General features: G+C 39.1%; 1 protein-coding gene across 26 annotated transcripts in view; it reads left to right on the top strand.

Moving 5' to 3' along the window:
* NEB (nebulin) overlaps positions 1-20164 on the top strand; it is a 212133-nt gene that overhangs the window by 12537 nt on the left and 179432 nt on the right. For all 26 annotated transcript variants that reach the window (XM_053215075.1, XM_053215069.1, XM_053215068.1 and 23 more), the window contains exons 10-20: positions 3598-3702; positions 10100-10204; positions 10837-10944; positions 13437-13553; positions 15422-15526; positions 15613-15720; positions 15818-15922; positions 16319-16417; positions 17476-17580; positions 18553-18660; positions 18746-18859. In XM_053215075.1, coding sequence (XP_053071050.1) covers positions 3598-3702; positions 10100-10204; positions 10837-10944; positions 13437-13553; positions 15422-15526; positions 15613-15720; positions 15818-15922; positions 16319-16417; positions 17476-17580; positions 18553-18660; positions 18746-18859 — 1179 coding nt within the window. The remainder of the gene's footprint in view (positions 1-3597; positions 3703-10099; positions 10205-10836; positions 10945-13436; positions 13554-15421; positions 15527-15612; positions 15721-15817; positions 15923-16318; positions 16418-17475; positions 17581-18552; positions 18661-18745; positions 18860-20164) is intronic.

The following is a 20164-nucleotide window of genomic DNA, read 5'->3' as shown; positions in this document are numbered from 1 at the left end:
AAGAAGTTTTCATATCCTTTCCCTTGAGAATTTATAATCAGGCTGATAACATGAAAGTGTTATATATTAAATAACATGAAAATTTAAAAAATTTTTTTAATTTTATATTTTTATATTTATATAGAAAGCAAATTCTATAGTCTAATACTTGCTGAAAGACAGGGCACATGCAAGCAGTTAGCAAAGGCCATGTGGAAGTGGTAATCCAAAGGGAATGGGCAGTGATGAACAGGAAAGGCTTTTCAAGTAGAGCGAGCACTTGAACAAAGGCACAGAAGTGAAGTGAGTCTAGAGAGGGCAAAGAAGGTGAATGCTGTGTGTGCCTAGTTAGGAGACCATGTTTAAGAAACTGGCAGCAGGACCTTGAAAATCAGGCAAAATAGCTTTGACATGATATGTATTCAATAAGAGATATCATATGGTTTTGGTGGGGAAAACAATATGCTAAAAGCAAATGGAAAAATTTTACAGACAATACAATGCATTGAGACTAGAAAAATTGTGATAATTTTAAGAAGGCTATTTTAAGTAATACAGAAGGATTGAAGGGATGACCGGACAAAGGAGAAGAACGGAATCTGAAGGTAGTAAGTATTGTAAAAGTGTTAAGGACATTGGATATTGGAGACGAAAGAAACAAAGGAGCCATAGAGGAGTTAATGTGAAAGACTGGTAGTCTGGGTATATAGGGGTACAAGTGGTAAATATGCATTTGTGGAAAGAGAAATGGAGTTGAGACAATGGAACATTCAGATCAAGACATTTTATAGATAAATTAGAAATTTCATACTGTTGCATAGGTGTGAGAGTGGGAAAGAGATTAACATTTGAGAGTCATCAGAATAAAAGTGACAGCTGCAGGCGTGACCATGTATGAGGGAGGCAGAACAGTGTATGGCCAAGGGCAGAGTTTTGGAGGACACCACACTTAGGACATCTGGAAAGGAGCCAGCCACGAACAGAGAAGTTGAAGGACAACCAGGAACTGCCATGTCATGTAAGCCTAGGAAGAGGTTTCCAAGAAGACACTTAATCTCCAAATGTCTCCCTTTACCCATAAAATGGAGAGATGAAGGGACACCTCATGCCACTCTAGTGCTATGGACTTTGAACAGTTAAAGTTGGCCACATATTTTGAGATCTCTCAGTGGAGTACATAATGGAGAATATATAACAATGAAGTAAAATCTTCCCATTCTTAGAAAAACTTGGCAGTTAAGGTATGGCTTTTATTTTTTATTTTTTATGTTTTGCAGATTAACTATGCACTGAGTATCAGATTACCAACATGCCTATGAATAATGTCAGTACCATAAACTTCTACAGTTATTGGGCACAGAACCCTAAGCAAACTGTTGTTCACAGAACATACGACTGGATAGGCATGTAGATTTCAGACTAAGGGCTTGGATTCAGAGGCTTTCTCTCCCTCTCCTGCACCTTCTTCCAGTTTCTCTGAACCCTACTTACTATGTTTTTCTTGTTATCTAAGCAGAGACAAAATACTTTGCAAACCCCAAGAGAGTCCTTAAGCTGACCAGAGTGCAGAATTCTAACTATACAGAATTCTGAATAAGGTTCCTGAGAAGTTAGGACTTCCAGATCTGATTTCTCTGAAAATTCTTGACAGAATGTCATAGTTAGTAAGCATTTTTCTTGATAGGATGTTGCATACTCTATGAGGACTTAGCCAGCCATGGAAAATACCAATTGCCCTATGCCTAAAATAAAGTCTTCACTACTTAACAACAACAACAACAACAAAAAAGATTGAGCAGTAGAATTAATATAAGTACATTTTAAAATTGCTCTTTTGTATCCCTGTTGATTTAATGTTCATCAAAGCTGTTGTTATAGGCAGTAGGTAGACATTATTAAGCTAAGACATAGCTAGACTTGGTTAAACCATGAAGGAGATGACTGGGACCTTGGAACTATCCAACCTCTTTATGTCGTAAATAAGAATACTGCCACATGGAAGGAGAAATAATTTGTAGAAGTCTCACAAGTGAGTAGGAGAAGAGTTGGGATGATAAATCTCCTTTTGTGATTCCCCCAATGGCCACAGTGTATAAAACACACATTCAGAAATCAATCATTGAACCTTCGCTCTAGTCAGTCTCCGTGCAAGCCACAAGTGTTCACAGATGAGCAGGTATGTTTTCCATCATCCCAGAGCTCATAGTCCAAGGTGGGACAGATGTGTAAGCAACCAATCACAGTGTCATCTGATAATTCCTTTAAAGAAAGTAAGGGCCAAGTTGAGTGAGATCCCAGGAAAAGGTCCTCAGGTTAGGGAGGGGAGACTGTGACGTGGAGAATGAGCAGCAGCTTGCAGGCACATGGGGAGAGTGTGGAGCTGGGGCATTCCAGGGAAAAGGGAACAGCAGGTACAAGGTTCAGAGGCATAAGAGGTTTTTGTGGGTCTGGGGACCTACAAATAGTTCTTGTGGGGGCATAATACAAATAGTTCTTGTGGGGGACCTACAAATAGCATTGTGGGGGCAGGGCTCAAGATTGGTGGAAGAAAAGGTCTAAGTAGTCAGTAGTGGAGGAAAAAAAGAGGGAAAGAGTGAAGGGGCTGCATGATTAATAGACATGATACTTATTTTAAGACAAGAGAGGCCTTTCACAGGCTGAAAGGAACTAATGAAGAGGGAGCAGTTGAAGCTGTCAAGAAAGAGAAGGGGCAATGGATGCATCTAGGTCCAGAGGGCTACTGGAGGGATCAGCTGTCTGAGTACAGGACTCCTGCCCTACAAGGGTTGATTCTCTGAACCATGCAGCAGGTGGGAGGGAGGGATGAGTACAGGGAAAGCTAAGCATATGTATAGCCTCCCTTTACTCTATGAGAGAGGAAGCTGAGAGTTGACTGGGGGCCTAAGGACATTCTTGGGGTTTTACACTAGCCACTGAAAGTAGAGATTGACCAGAGATGCATAATGGGGTTTTCAAGCTTCATTGAAGGCAAAGTGGCAATTGGATACCATAAACTCAGAGTATCGGGCACAGAGCCCCAAGCAAGCTGTTGTTCATAAGCACATATCACTAGGTAGGCACCCTGACTTCAAGCTAAGGGCTTAGGTTCAAGAGGCCCCCTCTCCCACTTCTGTACCTTCTTCAGTAGCCCTTTTAATCATGCTTATCACATTATCATTATCCAATCAATAGAGTTGTGTGATTTTCTTCAGTGTCACTCATCATCCTGGATATAAGATTAGAGGAAGTGTGTAGTTGAATTGATCCAGAGCTAGGGGTATGGTAGCTGATGTAAAGACAAGAGATTGGGAGTTGAGGATGCCAGTTAACAGAATAATTTCAACTGCAAATCATGGCATGGATACAAATGGAAGGAAACAGATCTAGGATTAATAATCTTGAAGAGGGAAGACTTAACGAAATAGGAATTGCTGGTAATACTGAGAGCAAGGGCGTGTAGCATCTGCAAGGATAAGTTACTGTTACGTGATAGACTAAAGTTTAAGACTTCAAATACAGATGAATACATAGTCTTTTTCAAAATTGCCAACAAATGGAACATGGGAAATAGAATAATTTTCTGTGGCTCATGAGTGTCCCTGTCTTTTATTTTGTCAGATCGCCTACAAAAAAGGTCATGCTGAACAGCAATCTCAATTCACATCTCTGCCGGATCCTCCAGATATAGAGTTTGCAAAGAAAGTGACCAATCAAGTGAGCAAGGTAAGTACATAGGACTGGCCTCCCTTGAAAACTCTGACTTAATAATCTCAAACATCAGAGAAAGTAAGTAAGGGGGATTTAAAGACCCAATGCCAACACTGTGAGGGTGTTTTTGCAATATGACTCTGAAAAGTCGACGGCAAAAACATTACATCCATGAACATCATGGAACCATGTTAATAAATGTTTAGCCAACTTAATGGCTCCGTGATGAGGAAATGTGAAAGCCGCATTTTGAAAACAGAACCTGTGCCCTGACGTCATTTAACATTTTGACTTGCAGGAGTGATACTAACAAAGAACTGAGTCCCCGCACGTTTTCTTTGGAGGATCTGATTGTTTTAATTGAGTGTACAGTTTTATAGCTATCAGTCAGACATGGAGAAAATAAGAATGCATGCGTGATCTCTCAGACATAGCCATTAGTTTGACAGCCATGGGCAGTGCACCTCATAACTTTTAAAGCCCAGGCAAACAGCTTAGTCTGTCTATATTTAGGCTGGTAAGCTAGCTCTGAGGAATGCAGGCCTGACAGAGAATGCAGAGAGACAGATGTCCAACTGGTGACCAGACCCATGCTAAATTCCTATTTTAAATTGGTTCAAATCAGGCCACTTTCTCCTGGGATACTGCTGGTTTTAAATACTTTTTTCTTGGCCCTCTGTGGAGTTGAGTCCCAGTTTGGTCTTCTGCTTGAATTTTGATGGAACCTCAAGGTTTCCATTTTGTTTAGGTATTTTGTGGGAAAGGATGTCTCTAGTGAAGAAGAAGGAAGAAAAGTTATGGATGATGAAGTCTATTCAATGATGTTTTTAGTGTCTGATATTGCAGACTACTAACTGTATAACCAGAGGCTATTTGGAGAATCTGCTAAGTACAGTAACTTTTCACTAATAGGAATGCCATGACCCTGACATTTGCCCAGGGCTAAGCGGAAATGAACTTTAGAACTGTCCATAAAGAGCCGGCCTACTGAAAGTGTTGATATTTAAATAAGATTGGGAAACAAGGGTGATGGAAAACAAGGGTGATGGACCTTTTTTTGAAGAAAAAGAAAAAGCTCCTTTCAAGTGGTTATTTGTAAAGAAAAATTTATTTTTAATTTTTATTTAAAACATATTTTAAAAGCTATCTTACTATTGCAACATGCTTTTACCTTGAGTGTGCAGTGTGGGTACTTGAATGTGATAAAAAATAAATCACTTTCACACTGCTCCAGTCTCCACTAATTTAGACACACCAGTCTAGAAGTGCACTCGTCAATATAGTAGCCATCATCCACATGTGACTATTGAGCATTTGAAATGTGATTGTATAAACTGAGGGTCTTCTTTGTGTGAAATATACACTGGGAATACTTAGTATGACCAAATGAATGTAAAATAGCTCATTCATTATTTTTATACTGATTACAGGTTGAAATAATATTTTTGGACCTATTTGTTAAGTAAAAATATATTATTAAAATTAATTTCCCACCTGTTCCTTTTTACGTTTTAAAAATTGGCTACTAGAAAATCTAAAATTACACTGGCAGCTTGCATTATATGCCTGTTGGACTGTGCCACTCCAGCCGGATACGGTGGCATCATTAGACACTTGAAAACCTCACCGGGGCTGGATTTGCCCTTGTGGAATAACAATGTGAGCCAAGGGAGAATGGGGGAGGATGAAAGTCACCGTATTTGGCTGTTTATCCCAGTCTTCCCCAAATACCAAGTTCTTAATGGCTGCTGTGCATTCAAAATAACACTCACTTTAGGAAGAAATGCTTGTGATCTGTAGCAGTCCATCCAACAACAAACCATCCAATAAGAGAGGAGTGGGGCTGCAGGTGGAGGAGAAAGAGGTGATTTTGCTGTGGGACCTACCTCTTTTCTCTTGAAGTATTCCCCATGGTCATGGGCTCTGATGCATGTTTCAGTATCATCATTTCCTTTCTTTCCAAAATAGATTAAATCTCCTTATGTACTCACTCTTATGTATTTAAATTCAGCATTTCCTTATCTGTGTCTCCCAATACATCCCTTTGTCTTATAGCCTTTATTTCATACATTAATATAATGATCGTATATCTGTAACGATTTATATTGCTTATATATTGATTATATTCTGTTTACCAGCTTTCCTTACTGTACCCGTCAGAATCAATTCTCTTACCTTTGTCTTTGGCCAAAGGCACCAGCTCCAATACCAGCACTCATCCTGGCTCAGCTGCATTTTGTAGCCCTAACACAGACGGACAGGCAGGCAGGGTTGTTCATTAAGCAAGCCTTCCAGGTGAGGACACTGTGCACACTACAGCCAGCTGAAAGTGGGGTCCTGAATGCAACATTGGGAAGTCCCTTTAGCTTCTCTGTGCTTGCTTCTCTGCTTCTTTCCAGATTTGTAAAGGGAGAAATGTGAGATTTCAGGTTAGAATTTCCAGTTCAGGGACGTAGAGTTGAAAGGAAAAGCTCTGTTTCCTCTACTCTCTATGCGTACTTCTGCCGCCAAATGGGTTTTTTACCACACCAAACAAATTCTCTGACGCTAAATTGGTGTCCTATAATTCAGTTCAATTCTGACATTATCTTCTTGGAGTTAGCTCAGATCTCACAGGTTAAGGGCCCAGACCCATGAGACTACCCCTATCTCAGACACTAGTCGTAAGTCTGGACCTCCCATACTTTCGACTATTAATCCGGGTTCCCATGACCCCCTCCTCAAGTTTAATAATTTGCTAACAATTGGCTCCCAGAGCTCAGGGAAACCCTTTTTTATGTTTATTACATGATAAAGGACACCGATGAACAACCAAGATAAAGAGGAACCTGGGCTGAGGTCCTGAAGGGTCCCAAGCACAGGACCTTCTGTCTCTCTGGAGCTGGGGTGTACTACTCTTCCAGCGTGTGGATGTGCTTACCAAAATGGAAGCTGTATGAATTGTGTCCTTCATGGATTTTTATGGAGGTTTCATCCCATAGGCCTAACTGATTATTAACTCCATCTCCAGCCCCTCTCCCCTCCTCAGAAAATGAAGGGTGAGGTGGAAAGTTCCAAGCTTCTAATCATGGCTTGGTCTTTCTCATGACCAGCCCCCATCATAAATCTATCCAGGAGTTGTCTCATTGAAACAAAAGACAACCCTATCACTCAGGAGATTACAAGGTTTAGGACTTCTGTGTTAGGAACTGGAGGCAGTGACCGATATATACTATTTCACTAGGATGGTTTTTAAAAAATATCTTTCAGGAAATACTGTTACACAGCATGAAGATGCCAAACTGTGATCTTCTAAAACCATGGAAAGTCCTCTATAATAAAGAATTAGGGGGAAATCTCCATTGATATCAACAGAAGAGATTGGGTTGAGTAAGGAAAGCATCCCTAGGCCCACTGTAGGCAATGAAAATACCAGTTGGGAACCCCTCCACAATTCTGAGAGGATAACTTGTCTTCGAATGAAACTGTCAGAAGTCCCAGTATTTAGCTACTCATAGAAAAAGAGTGAAGTGTGATTAACTAAACTGGCTTTGTATTCCTTCCATTTGATAACCACATCAAAACCACAGATGCAGATAGGGAAAGTAGAAAATGAAACTGTGTGTTTAAGTAGGACATTAGTGTGTCCAATTTGTGGCCCAATGGAAGCACTCTCAGCTCATTTCTGGGGAGGAAGGACTATGGGAAAGCAATGTTACTACATCTATTAACATGCAGTTACTCTCTTGCCCACAGAAGGTGTTTCATAGCTTGTAATTGACTCAATGTACTTTCCTCTATTAAGTGAACACAGAATCTTAGAGAATATTAAATCGATTCTTGCTGCCAGGTTTCCATTGATTGGCTTTACCTATGACAGAGTTGGACAGAAGAATTAGAGTGGGGTTGGGGGGAAAGTTGGATGTTGGACCCTGGTACGGCTAACAATCTCTGTGTACCACATAAGTACTCAGGCCTTGCTGCCAGACTCGTAGAATAAGACCACTTGGTTGACAGAGGGGTACCACATAGACACATACCTCACTCTCCTTCTCATTCCTCAAGTTGCAGGCCTTCAGCCTTTTAACTCCTCTCCTACCTATAGATGGAGGGGAAGGCCATAACTTCCTCAATAGATAACAAGCCCCAGCCTCTTTCCTTACAATGAAAATCTTCCCAGACTTGGGAATATTCGGGTGGATTGTAAGAGATCCAACTCTATGGTGACTGGTTTATGAAGAGGAAGAAGTGGGGAAGGACTTTGGGTGAGGGTGCTGGATGGTCTTGTACCCTTATTTTTCATCTTGTCGTAATATCTTTTAAAAAATCAGACATCCATCTCTTAATGTAAGAATTTTAATTTTCTTAACAAATCTACATATGTGATTCTAATTATTTCTTCACAATAACCCAACTTTTGGATCTCATTAAGAGAATCTGCTGCCTTCTCAATTTTAAATCCTATCACAAAGTTCAATTGCCCCTATCCCCTAATCTTAAAGGTCTCTTCCTTTGCCAGCAAGCAGAGAAAGGGCAGTATTCCACCAAAAATGTGGATTTGGAGGTCTTAACCTGGGGTGTGTATATATCAAGAACCTCTGAAGTTGTGTTTATGGGCGTTTTATAGCTTTCTCGGATTTCTGAAGAGGTCTATTCGCCAAAAAGATTAGAAATACTTCTATAGGCAATCAGCAAATCAAAAAATCCATTTTGACCAATTGAATTCAGTCAGTTTTGACTGACTAAAGAGTTGACTTCAATTTTTTTAAAGCTTCCAAAGAAGAGAGTAGGCAAATTGACACTTAAATGTAAATACTATCTCAACAAAGATTTTCACTGAAGAATACACATGTGTGTGCATACACAGACACACAGAATTTTCTCCAGAGTTTCTTACTCTGTTATGCTAGCAATGTTGGCAACATTATTGTTATAATTATTATACCGTACATTTGTTTAGCACTGAAGAGTTTGCAAAGGACTCTTCAGGGTATAAACTTATGTAAACTTTTCAACAGTCCTCTGTGGATGGAATTATTATTGCCGGTGCTGTGGTTAAGAACCCTGAAACTTGGAGAGGCTAAGCCACATCTGTGGTAATGATGGACTTTAGTCTTGGGCCCAGAGCTTCTGAACTCCATCCCAGGAATCTAAAATTTATAGTTATGAAAAACACTTGGCTAGCATTTAGCGTATTAGCCTCTTGAGAAGAATGGATAAAGGCATTTGAGAGAGGGCTGAGCATCCTTTAACTCAAACTCACTGGCTTTGCATATCACTCATCCTTGGTACTGGTTCTGTTGAAGGTATACCAGAAAATCACTTTCTTTTTTCCTGAAGAGTGAAGTGGGGGTGTAGGCATGCAGACACTTTGAGACTCGCTGGTTGTTAACACATTTCTATGAGCCAAGAAGGGGAAATTGTTATAACCCAGCTCTGGCTCATATGCCCAGGTTTGGGATTGACTGGTTGAGTTTTATTTTAAACATATATATTTTTTAAATGTTTGTTTATTTGAGAGAGAGAGAGATGGAGCATGAGTGGGGAAGGGGCAGAGAGAGAGGGAGATGCAGACTCTGAAGCAGGCTCCAGGCTCTGAGCTGTCAGCACAGAGCCTGATGTAGGGCTTGAACTCCCAAACTGTGAGATCATGACCTGAGCCAAAGCCAGAGGCTTAACTGACTGAGCCACCCAGGTGCCCCTAATTTTATTTTAAGAATACTCTAGGCCAAGGCAGTTTGAAGCCACATATCATGGGCTTAGTTCAGTTTAGTTTTGTTGGACATGCATTTATGAGGTCACTTTTGTGTGATGCATTTTGTGTTAGATTCTGAGGATATAAACATAAAGAAGACATAATTCCTCTCAAGGCTGCTCACAGCCTGGGGTTCAGGTGGAATGGTGTTTGTGAATAAGATGGGGCAATTTTTGAATTACTTACGAGTTCTCATTAAAATTTCTTCAAGTCTAAATTGGAAAGTGTTATTCATTAGCCTTCAAGCCAAATTTTGTGGTGGCATTCCTTTCTGGATAATTAGAAGTTTTGGTAAATCTCAGAAATTTATGGCTAATTTCATCTCGCATGGAAATGTGGGTTGAGTGGTTTTATTATAACTCTGAAATATAAGTGGAGGATGCTCCTGAGTCTCCTCCCTCAAACATCAGGGAACATCTATAAGTTTTGAATGAACTAAGTTCCCAGACTCAACAAGAAGGTGGTCAGTTATTACCTCTACCCTCTCGCCCAACTTTTTTGTTGGGTAAATTGATACTATCCTGGAACATTTGAAGACAGCTATTAAGAACTTAAGGACGATAGTCAAGATATGTTTTCAGTTAAAAAAAAGTTTTTTTAAGCTGCCCATTACCACTTAGTTTTCTATCCTATTTGTCAATTTCTATATTTTCTATATTTCATCTTTTTTTCTCCTAGAACAAATACAAGGAAGACTATGAAAATAAAGTCAAAGGCAAATGGAGTGAGACACCTTGCTTTGAAATTGCAACCGCCAGAATGAATGCTGATAACATCAGCACAGTAAGTAGGAAGGAATGACCAGATGTTCTTAGGTTGAAAGTGTGACCCTTTCTTTTATGACTTCAGACCCCCAGCTGCATCTAAAGTGGTACCAGAACATAAGAGTCCGGCTACCCCTTCATGGGGGTAAGATCTGTATAGAGTTCCTATCAAGAAAGAAATTCCCCTGTCTCTCCTTCCTTTTGAGAAATACTGCTTTGATCAGATTCCATTATTCGTGCCTCAATTTTCATATGAACAATACAGTTTCAACGTGAGTACAGGTTAAGGGGGCCCTTTTAAATTTATTCTTTGCCTGGGGAGCCCAAACAGTACATTTATGAAACTGATTCGTTTCTTCCCTGATTTTCTTCACTGAAAAACACTCTTTCTTTTCTCTTAAGTTCTCCGCCCCTGGCCTTTTAGAGCTCCTTCTTGAAGGCTGGTTTTCAGCCTATTATAATTGCTCCAAATCTCTGTTAAGTTGCTAATTGTTTTTGTGATGGCACTGCATTCTCTCATTGTAACCCGACTTGTGTAAGCCAAGAGGAGCGGCTTTGTGGAACCTCTCCCACCAGCCCCTGTCCTCCCATGTGAAACCTATGCACAGTCTATGCCCACAGCAGTTCTCCAGTAAGTGTAATGTCTTACAGAGGAAATACCAAGAAGACTTTGAGAGTATGAAAGACCAGATCTACTTCATGCAGACCGAAACACCAGAGTACAAAGTGAATAAACAAGCTGGGGTGGCAGCTAGCAAGGTATGAGGGGATGCTCTCATTTGTCATGATGGTCTTAGTGTGGGTGAATTTCCTATAACCCTTGCTTTTGTATATAATGGGGAAAAAAGCATTCTTGGGGAACAACAAAAGAAATATTCTGGGGTTATAACAGGGCTACCAATTTTTGAAAAGCTTGGCTGTGTGTGACCATTAACAATACTAAATAACCATCTTTAATATTTCATAAATGACCTTTTGATACCTACAAGTAGAAAGGCTATCCTCTCAGATAGGAGGATCCCCCAAGAAAAGACAACTGGCGACCTTATATGAATATGGACACTCCCACACTCACCATTACCATTATTTTTCTTATTTTCCTACTAATTGGTGAAAATCTAGTCACAGACAAGATAGACAAATTCATGGATATGCATATACTCTATAGAGTAGGCTTTGGTAAATAGAGTCCTTAGCATTCTAAAACACTAGAAAGAGCATAGACTTCAAAGCCAATCAGACTTGATTCAAACCCTGGCCTTGGCTCTGCTGGAGCAGTGAAAGCAGGAAGATCATATCATCTAGGAAGCTATTTCAGGATTCAGGTGCAAAATAGTAATGTTTCGGATCAGGAACGGGGCAAGGCAAGTGATGAGATGTAGAGCTGACCTAGTTTGCTGTTGGGTTGGATGTGGGATATGTGAGGAAAGTTTGGGTCTAAGCAACCAGATAGATGGGCTTTCCCTTTATCAAGATAGAGAAGAATGTGGAAAGAGTGAATGATTATTTTTGCAGGGAAGACATGAGCTCAGCTTTCAACATGTAAGATTTGAGATGTCTTTTAGACATCCAAGTGGAAATATTAAGTGGACAGTTGATTGCATGAGTCTGAAGTTTCTGGGGAGGCATCCAGAAGGATTATATAAATTTGGGAGTCATCAGTAGATGGATAGTATTTAACGTCATAAGACTAGAGGCCATCGAGGGAGCAAGTGTAGACCCAAAGCTCTGAGAACTGAACTCTGGAGTATCTCCATGTGAACACATCATCGAGGTGAGGTAGGAATAGAGTCAAGACAAAGTGGGAAGTGAGTGAAGAGAGCGATCAGTTGTGTCAAATGTTTCTGAAGTGGATTTACCAATAGGTGGTCTCTGGTGAACTTAACAAGAGCAGTTTGGTTGAGTCTGCTTAGAGAGGGCTCATGAGTGGATGAGAAGAGAGAAATAGAAAAGTGTAAGTATACTCAAGTTTTTAAAAGTATTTTCCTGAAAGGAAAAGAAGAAAATGGGGTAGTACCTGAAGGATATGTGGATGAAGAGGGGGTTCTTTTCAGATTGGAGACAAAGACACCATGTTTCTATGCTGATGGAAAAAAATCCAGTGTGGGGGGAAAACGTGATGATGTCTGAGGAGGGAAGAGTGGCTGAAGTAATGCCCTTGAGTAGATGAAAAGGGAAGCGTTCTGGTGCTTAACAAGAGGGGTAACTTTGCCATGGGTCTTGACAGTTCATCCATAAACAGGAGAGGAGACCACATATCCCAGATACAGGTAGGAAGATAGGAGGGTGTGTGGAACTCCTTTTCTGGTTGTTTCCATTTTTCAATGAAGCACATAATTCTATACTAGAGAAAGGTTATGTCTTTCATTCCTGTAGTGTATTCCCTATGAGTCTTCTTTGTGTGCTACAGGGGATAGTGCACCTGTGTTTCAGTTGTGTATCTCCTGCCTTTGGATACCAAGCTGGTTATGTCTGTTTTTCAAGGTTCTCAAATGTTAGTAGCTTATCTAGGATTCTTTGAATGTTCCTATATTCTATAGTTATATTGCTGGAATAAATGGCTGGCACTGTGGATCAAGAAATAGGATCCATTTCTTGTTCTTCTCCCTTTGGACATGCTCCAGACAGGGGCTTCTGAGCCCTTGTTTAAAGCTTCTGCTAAAGCTGGAATTAAAGGTGTAAAGCAGGAGGGGCAGAAAGAAAAGGAGAGGTTGTCATCCTTCATCCAGCCTCCAGCCCCTTCCTCCTCCTTCTGCATGTACATTAAATACACACATGCTTACACACAGTCATAGATGAGGCATTAAAGGGTAGATTGATGATGCTTGAGGCTTGCTTTCTTTAAAAATATGTTGGAAGTTAGGCAGCCAGAGGCTAAGAGCTCAATGAGGGTTGTGGAGCAGTAAGTGTCTGGGACATGATGCACTATCATTATTTGTGTGGCTATCTCTTTCTGTCTTTGAGGGCAGGGACTATATGTTATTCTTCCTTGCACCTGTCTCAGAGACAGCACGTAATTGATACCCTATGGATGTTTTTGAATGAATAAATGAATGGCAGGAAGTTATCCTGGAAATTTATGCAGTTTCTCTGCTACTGTTATGAGTTACTATGAGTATTTTGTTTGTAAAATGTCAAGCTGTCACTTTTCTAGAAAGTTGATTTGTGGAACTATATCGTAATATCCATAATAGAGACAAGAGCAAAAATAATCCAGAGAGTTACTTTATCACTTTATTTCGCTCCTACAGGTAAAATACAAAGAAGACTATGAAAAGAATAAAGGGAAAGCAGATTATAATGTACTTCCTGCTTCAGAGAACCCACTGCTCAAGCAGCTGAAGGCAGCAGGAAATGCCCTGAGTGATGTAAGTACATTCCTGTCAAAAAGTGTTTTTCCACCTTAGCTGCCAGAGAGGTGAAATTTCTCTCCTTCTATAATGGCTAAATGCAAATATAACTTTGCAAATACTTTATGATTCTAGTGTAGCAGTTTCCCTGAAACTGTTTAACCACAGGAAGACATAAATGCCTCTGAGTATGATGTATGTCCATTTTGGGGGTTCTGTGGATTTAGTTCAATGGCAGAGAAATCTTCGTTTGCTTATAGGCCCTGGTGCTTCTATATGGACAAAGAGCAGGTTGTAGGAGATACATGTGATTTTGACACAGACAGGAGGAGACTTTGAAAGGGGAGGGGAGGGGGGCAAGAGAGAGGGATCAGGTTGTGTGTGTACCCTGCCCTTGTGTTCTTCGAGCCACTGGGAGAAGACCAGTGTCCTGTGTTTCACAGCTTTTCCCCCTCACCACCACCATTTTCTGTGCAGATGCTGGCCCTAGAAACCATCATTTGCAGACAGCATGACTTAAAAGATGGCTCCCTAAGTCTTCACAGGAATTTCTACTTGTGGAAATAAAAGCCTGACCAATCCAATTACATTTAAAATAGATAAGTGAGAACTGGCATATTAAGAGACTAACAGCCCAAAACCACTTTGACTATATAAGAGACTGAACATGTGATCAGTTGAGTTTTTCTCTTAGAGTTACATTGTGTTAAGCTTTCCTAATATTTGAGGATGAAACATGGTTCTCTTTGCGGGTTGGTTATCTTTTCTTTTTTCATTGAATTCAGTCAGCACTGTAGAGATGCATACATGTGATTGAGGAATGGGGTGAGTGGAGTGGCAGGTGAGAAGGTGTCAGTGGGTCTGTCCACATAGCTCTGTTGGGAAATGAATGCAAAGCCTGTCTCCTGTTTCCTAAATGAAGATCATCTTTATGAAGCATATAAAAGCACAGGTCCAAATCTACTTTGTTGATAAAGAGAGCAATATAAAAATATAAAAACTGAATTGCACCATTTACAATTTCAAAACCCAACATGAGAAAGTGACAATAGCCCACTTTATCAGTGTGCCTTTAAAATCCAATAGTTGTAGGGACACCTGGGTGGCTTAGTCGGTTGAGTCCAACTTCAGCTCAGGTCATGATCTCACAGTTCGTGAGTTTGAGCCCTGTGTTGGGCTCGGTGCTGACAGCTTAGAGCCTGGAGCCTGCTTCAGATTCTGTGTCTCCCTCTCTCTCTGCCCTTCCCCCACTCATACTCTGTCTCTGTTTGTCTCTCAAAAATGAGTAAATGTTAAAAAAATAAAATAAAATCCAACAGTTGTTACTGTTAGTGCTAAATTTAAATCCTAGCAGAGAAGAGTGAGCAGGTTCATGATCCAAGTTCTTGTATATACCTTAATTTTAAGATATATTATCTGTATAATAAGGCATTTTCCCTTGGTAGAAGGAGGAAGAGAGACTTTCTCAACGTATACTAAACTTTTTCATGCATGTTTGTTAAAAAAAAAAAAATCACTGCTGCTCAGAATAGTCCTCTCTGTTGTGGCACTGTCAATGAGGGACGTGTGTGAGTTGGGGCATAGAGGAAGTAGGAGTTCCAAAATACACCCAAACTCCACAACTAAAGGCTTGGTCTGAGGCAGCATTCTGGTTTCTTGATTTTTTTTTTTTTTTTTTGGTGAATGTTAAAAGCCTAAGCTTTACAGTAATTACTAATAGAAGAAACTTATTCACAACACCCCAATGTTTGATTATCCGTTTTTAAGACAGTTGACAGGCGATATCTTTTTTCTGCTTCTTTTGTTTAGTGTTGGGAAATACAAGTGTTATAATCAGTGTAGGAGTGACAGGAATCTATTTTAACAGATTTTTTTTTCTTTGACAGAAACTATACAAAGAAAACTATGAAAAGACTAAGGCAAAGAGCATAAATTACTGCGAAACCCCCAAATTTCAACTTGATACAGTTCTGCAGAACTTCACTAGTGACGTAAGCAATCCCGTGGTTACTTCCTGTGTTAAGAAAAGATCCATTATTCCCCCCAATCAATACATGAAATATGTTTTGTCTTTCAGACTAAGTACAAAGATTCCTACGTAAAGAATGTTTTGGGACATTATGTAGGCAGCTTTGAGGATCCATATCACACACACTGCATGAAAGTCTCAGCTCAAAACAGTGATGTAAGTTGTAAGACCATTGTTTAGCTTTCCAATGAACACATCTTTAGGGCATTAATAAAATGGTTGCATCCTTATGTCTGATGTCTTTTCCTCATAGAAAAACTACAAAGCAGAATATGAAGAAGACAGAGGCAAGGGCTTCTTCCCCCAGACCATAACTCAAGAATATGAAGCAATCAAGAAACTAGATCAATGTAAAGATGTAAGTCCGTAGCATGAACTTTGAACGTCCTGACCTCCATAGCCTCAGTGGTCAAGAGATAGTTAAAATTTTAACACTTTTCAAATACATGCAGGCAAGGAAATTAAAAGAAACAAACTTATTTGGTAGTAAACTGTTTTCCCCTGTGGTCACCAATACATTTCAAGAGCTAATTCTAGTTCATTTCCCCCAAGAAGAGTTATCAGAAATGTGAAGAATGAGAAAGTTTCTTGTACAGTGTGAAGGCATCTCTCAAAGACACTGCAGTCTAATGAGAAAAGAACCATGTGTTTTATTAACTACAAGTTTCTTTTGTTTTGGGCAATGTTTCTGCTTGCTTGGTCTATAGGTCAACTTGGATTTGACTGCTGAAACCATTCCTTTTTTCCTCTACAGCACACCTACAAAGTCCATCCAGATAAGACAAAATTCACTCAAGTCACGGACTCTCCCGTTCTGGTGCAAGCCCAAGTCAATTCCAAACAACTGAGTGATGTAAGTTCATCTAAATGTTCAAGAAATCCAATTATGAGGGATAACATCTCACAACTCCATATATAAAATCCAGTGACTTGTCACATTTACAAAAAAAAGACTATTTCAGTTTTAGCAAATTTAACTTGTATATATTTGTAATCACCTAAAATAGTTCCTTATTTAGTTGCCTTGCATCTTCTTGGATGGATAACAATTATAGCGAAATGGTTCTATAAGGGAAACTAATGTAGCTTACCACACTGGAAAAGACCATGAGTTTTTGAGTCAGACAAAACTGGATTCAAATTGTACCTCTGTCATTTATGACCTGACATCACAGGCAAATCGTTTAACTTCAGTTTGCCTCATATTTCCCTTTTATAATTTGTGGTTGTTTTGAAGAGTAAATAAAAGGAGATATGTGCATAGTAAATACCCTGACCCAGAGCAGATATTCAATACAGGGGATTTCTCTCTCTCAAATAAGTTTTTAGAAAATGGAGTCTTTGAGATAAGTTTTATCACATGAGTTTTAAGCATGAACCTCCAAGCTTGTGTTAAAACAAAACAATAAAAGTAATCCCAGTAGATTTATATCCAGAAATAAAGTCTTCAGATAAGAGTATTAACAAACTGTAATGGATGTGAGGAGATGTAAGTTCTCCAATACATGAGCATTGACAATAAAAAGAAAGAAAGGGCTGTGACTCTCAGGATCTACTGATTCTGGGGGCTGATTGTGATATGCATGGAGAGGAAGCATATATGAAAGAGCCACCTCCTTCCAGGACAGTTCTACCATGGTAACCAACATCAGCCATCATGTGTTCAGCACACAGGTTGTCAATGGAGGCCTACCCTAGCTCTAGACTTCTCTCTTGATCTTAACAACATTGTCAGTTGTTATTTATCAAAACGTATTTTACATTTTATTTTATGAAAATGTACCACACAAAATTTTTGTATTTTGGAACAATTCTTCTTCAGAACTAATTGTATCCCTTATTGCCTGTCTCTCTGTTCCTTTCTCTCTCTCTCTCTCTCTCTCTCTCTCTCTCTCTCTCTCTCTCTCTCAGCTGAACTACAAAGCGAAACATGAAAACGAAAAGTTCAAGTGCCACATACCTCCAGATACTCCTGCCTTCATCCAACACAAAGTCAATGCCTATAACCTGAGTGATGTAAGTTCCTGTGTGCTATGCTATGGGATATCCTGACAACCTGTGTTTTTATTTCTGGATTGCTTCACTGAAAAAACATTTCATCAAAAATGGGAAGAATATTTAACATTTGTATCATGTTCCTATGCCTCTGCCCACATATCTTTGAACTCACCTTATAAATGTGGGTAGCAACATTGTTAGTAGCTTCATACAATTAGCCAATCTTAATATGTTTTAATCAACCCTCAAAATGCCATCACTCATGTATGTTTAATTGCAAATGATAATGTTAGGTCTTTTAGACACACATTCATTTAACTGTGCTATAATTTTCACCCAGGACCTCATTTTTTAGATATAATTTCATTTTATTTACTCCTCAGAGGTTTAGTGTCCCTATTTTTGCACAAATGGTGCTTATTTCTACATATAAGAGAACTTGCACTAAGATACAGTGTATTCAGAAGGCATAAGACCAGGTGTCCGTTGCTATTTTTCATTTTCAAAACTTAATTTTATAGAAAAGTCAAATTCTCCTTGTAGGGGAGATCCTAATTTCTTCAACAATTCTGTAAATAAGTGCTAAGATTATCCAGCATCAATGAGTATTGTAATGATTCAGGAAATAATCTTTTCAAAGGACTTTGAGATCAAACTAAAGTGTTATCTTTAGATCCTAAAAAGTAAATTAACTATAGAATATTTGTGCCACTCTGTGAAATACCCATGTTAGGATCAAATATTAGTATGGTAACTAGAATTAGGTTAATTTGATGAAAGATTCTAATGAAGAGCAGAAAATCTTGATCTTGGAAAATTTGAAGCTTTAGCTTGAGGAGAAATACCTAAAATATGCACGATTTTCTGAACAATGAAAATGATCCATTTATTTCATTCATACTAAGAGTATTGAGATATTCCTTTGCCTTTAAAGTGTGATAACATGCATGTCATTTTTACCAATTCCTTTCTTAAAATTTTTCTGTCCAGAATGTCTATAAGCAAGACTGGGAGAAGAGCAAAGCAAAGAAGTTTGACATCAAAGTGGACGCCATTCCCCTGCTGGCAGCCAAAGCCAACAGCAGGATCGCCAGCGATGTGAGTGTGGCCTGGGCACCTGGGCAGGGCGCCCTCACTGACATTTCCTGATGGGTGGGCTCTGGCATGTGTGATGTCTTTACAGGTGATGTACAAGAAAGACTATGAGAAAAACAAAGGGAAAATGATTGGAGCCCTCAGCATTCATGACGATCCCAAGATGCTGCATTCTTTGAAGACGGCCAAAAACCAGAGTGATGTGAGTGTCTTTGTGAATCACCCTTATTTTCAGATGTGGTTGTACTTACAGTTTAATATAACTTTGGGTGGGATGTTAGCGCAAGTGAAATCTCAGATTCAGGATAACAAATCAAACACGAAAACCCAGTGGTAAAAGATGATTAAGCTCTTCATTCTGTACTTTGAGATACCAGTGAATATTGTAAATGTTTCCTTAATCTCTTTAATGCCCTGTTTTCTTAAGGGGAAAAGATACTAGCAATAGTATTTTCTTTATTGTTTTTCTAGAAATGGGCTTAATATCTCAGTACCCATAAGTACATATTTATTCTGTCATGATCTGATTTAAGGTGCTTTGCAAAAATACATACAGAAAAAATTAAAGGAAAGAAGTGAGAAAATCAGGCTAAAGACAAAGTAGGAAAACTAGATGAAGCATAACCTCAAGAACAAAGTATTTTATTTTATAAAATAAAAATTCTATAAAATATTGATCTCATTTTAAAGACTAAAATATCCAAAATAAAATAAAACTCTTTACAAAAATTGCCTGTCTAATTCATGGCATAAAGGAAAAACTCCCTATTCTGTATCATTTATAAATATTCTTATTTTTTTTGAGTATATTTTTGGATTTCTATCTGGGAGAATTAAGGAGAATGTGTAGAAATACATGCTACCTACAACAAAATGGAAAAAAAATCTTTTTGTGCATTATTACTATAAAGAAAAATATTAGATCTCAATGAGAAAATCCAACTTCCAAAGGTGTTATAAAATGTATTTTCATCGAGTGCTGAACTGAATACTTTTGTAGGACTGTGCCTGAGTATCTAAGGTCCACCTTCTACCTTTTACCTAATTTTGCACTATTTAAAAAATCCATTTTCCTTCAAACACATTCAAATGGAAAGAATTATTTAAATTTTTTTTTAACATTTATTTATTATTGAGAGACAGAGAGTCACAGAGCGTGAGCAGGGGAGGAGTAGAGGGGGTGGGGGGAAGACACAGAATCCGAAGCAGGCTCCAGGCTCTGAGCTATCAGCACAGAGTCCGATGCAAGGCTCGAACCCACAAACCAGGAGATCATGACCTGAGCTGAAGTCAGTTGCCTAACCAACTGAGCCACCCAAGTGCCCCTGGAAAGAATTATTTTAAGACAAAAAATTGCTTAGAGAGCAGCATTGGTATATTCTGGTTTATTCTGGTGGAGAAATGTTAGGATAAATAATATAAGCATATATATGGTTATTAGCAGCCTAGATTATACAAGACCTGAGGCTCTACCATATTCATTCTACTTTTTTTGCTTCATGGAAAA

Source organism: Acinonyx jubatus, chromosome C1 (assembly GCF_027475565.1).
Source record: "Acinonyx jubatus isolate Ajub_Pintada_27869175 chromosome C1, VMU_Ajub_asm_v1.0, whole genome shotgun sequence".
NCBI lineage: Eukaryota > Metazoa > Chordata > Mammalia > Carnivora > Felidae > Acinonyx > Acinonyx jubatus.
Note: the sequence above shows the minus strand (reverse complement) of the source record. Positions and strands in the feature narration are given on the sequence as shown.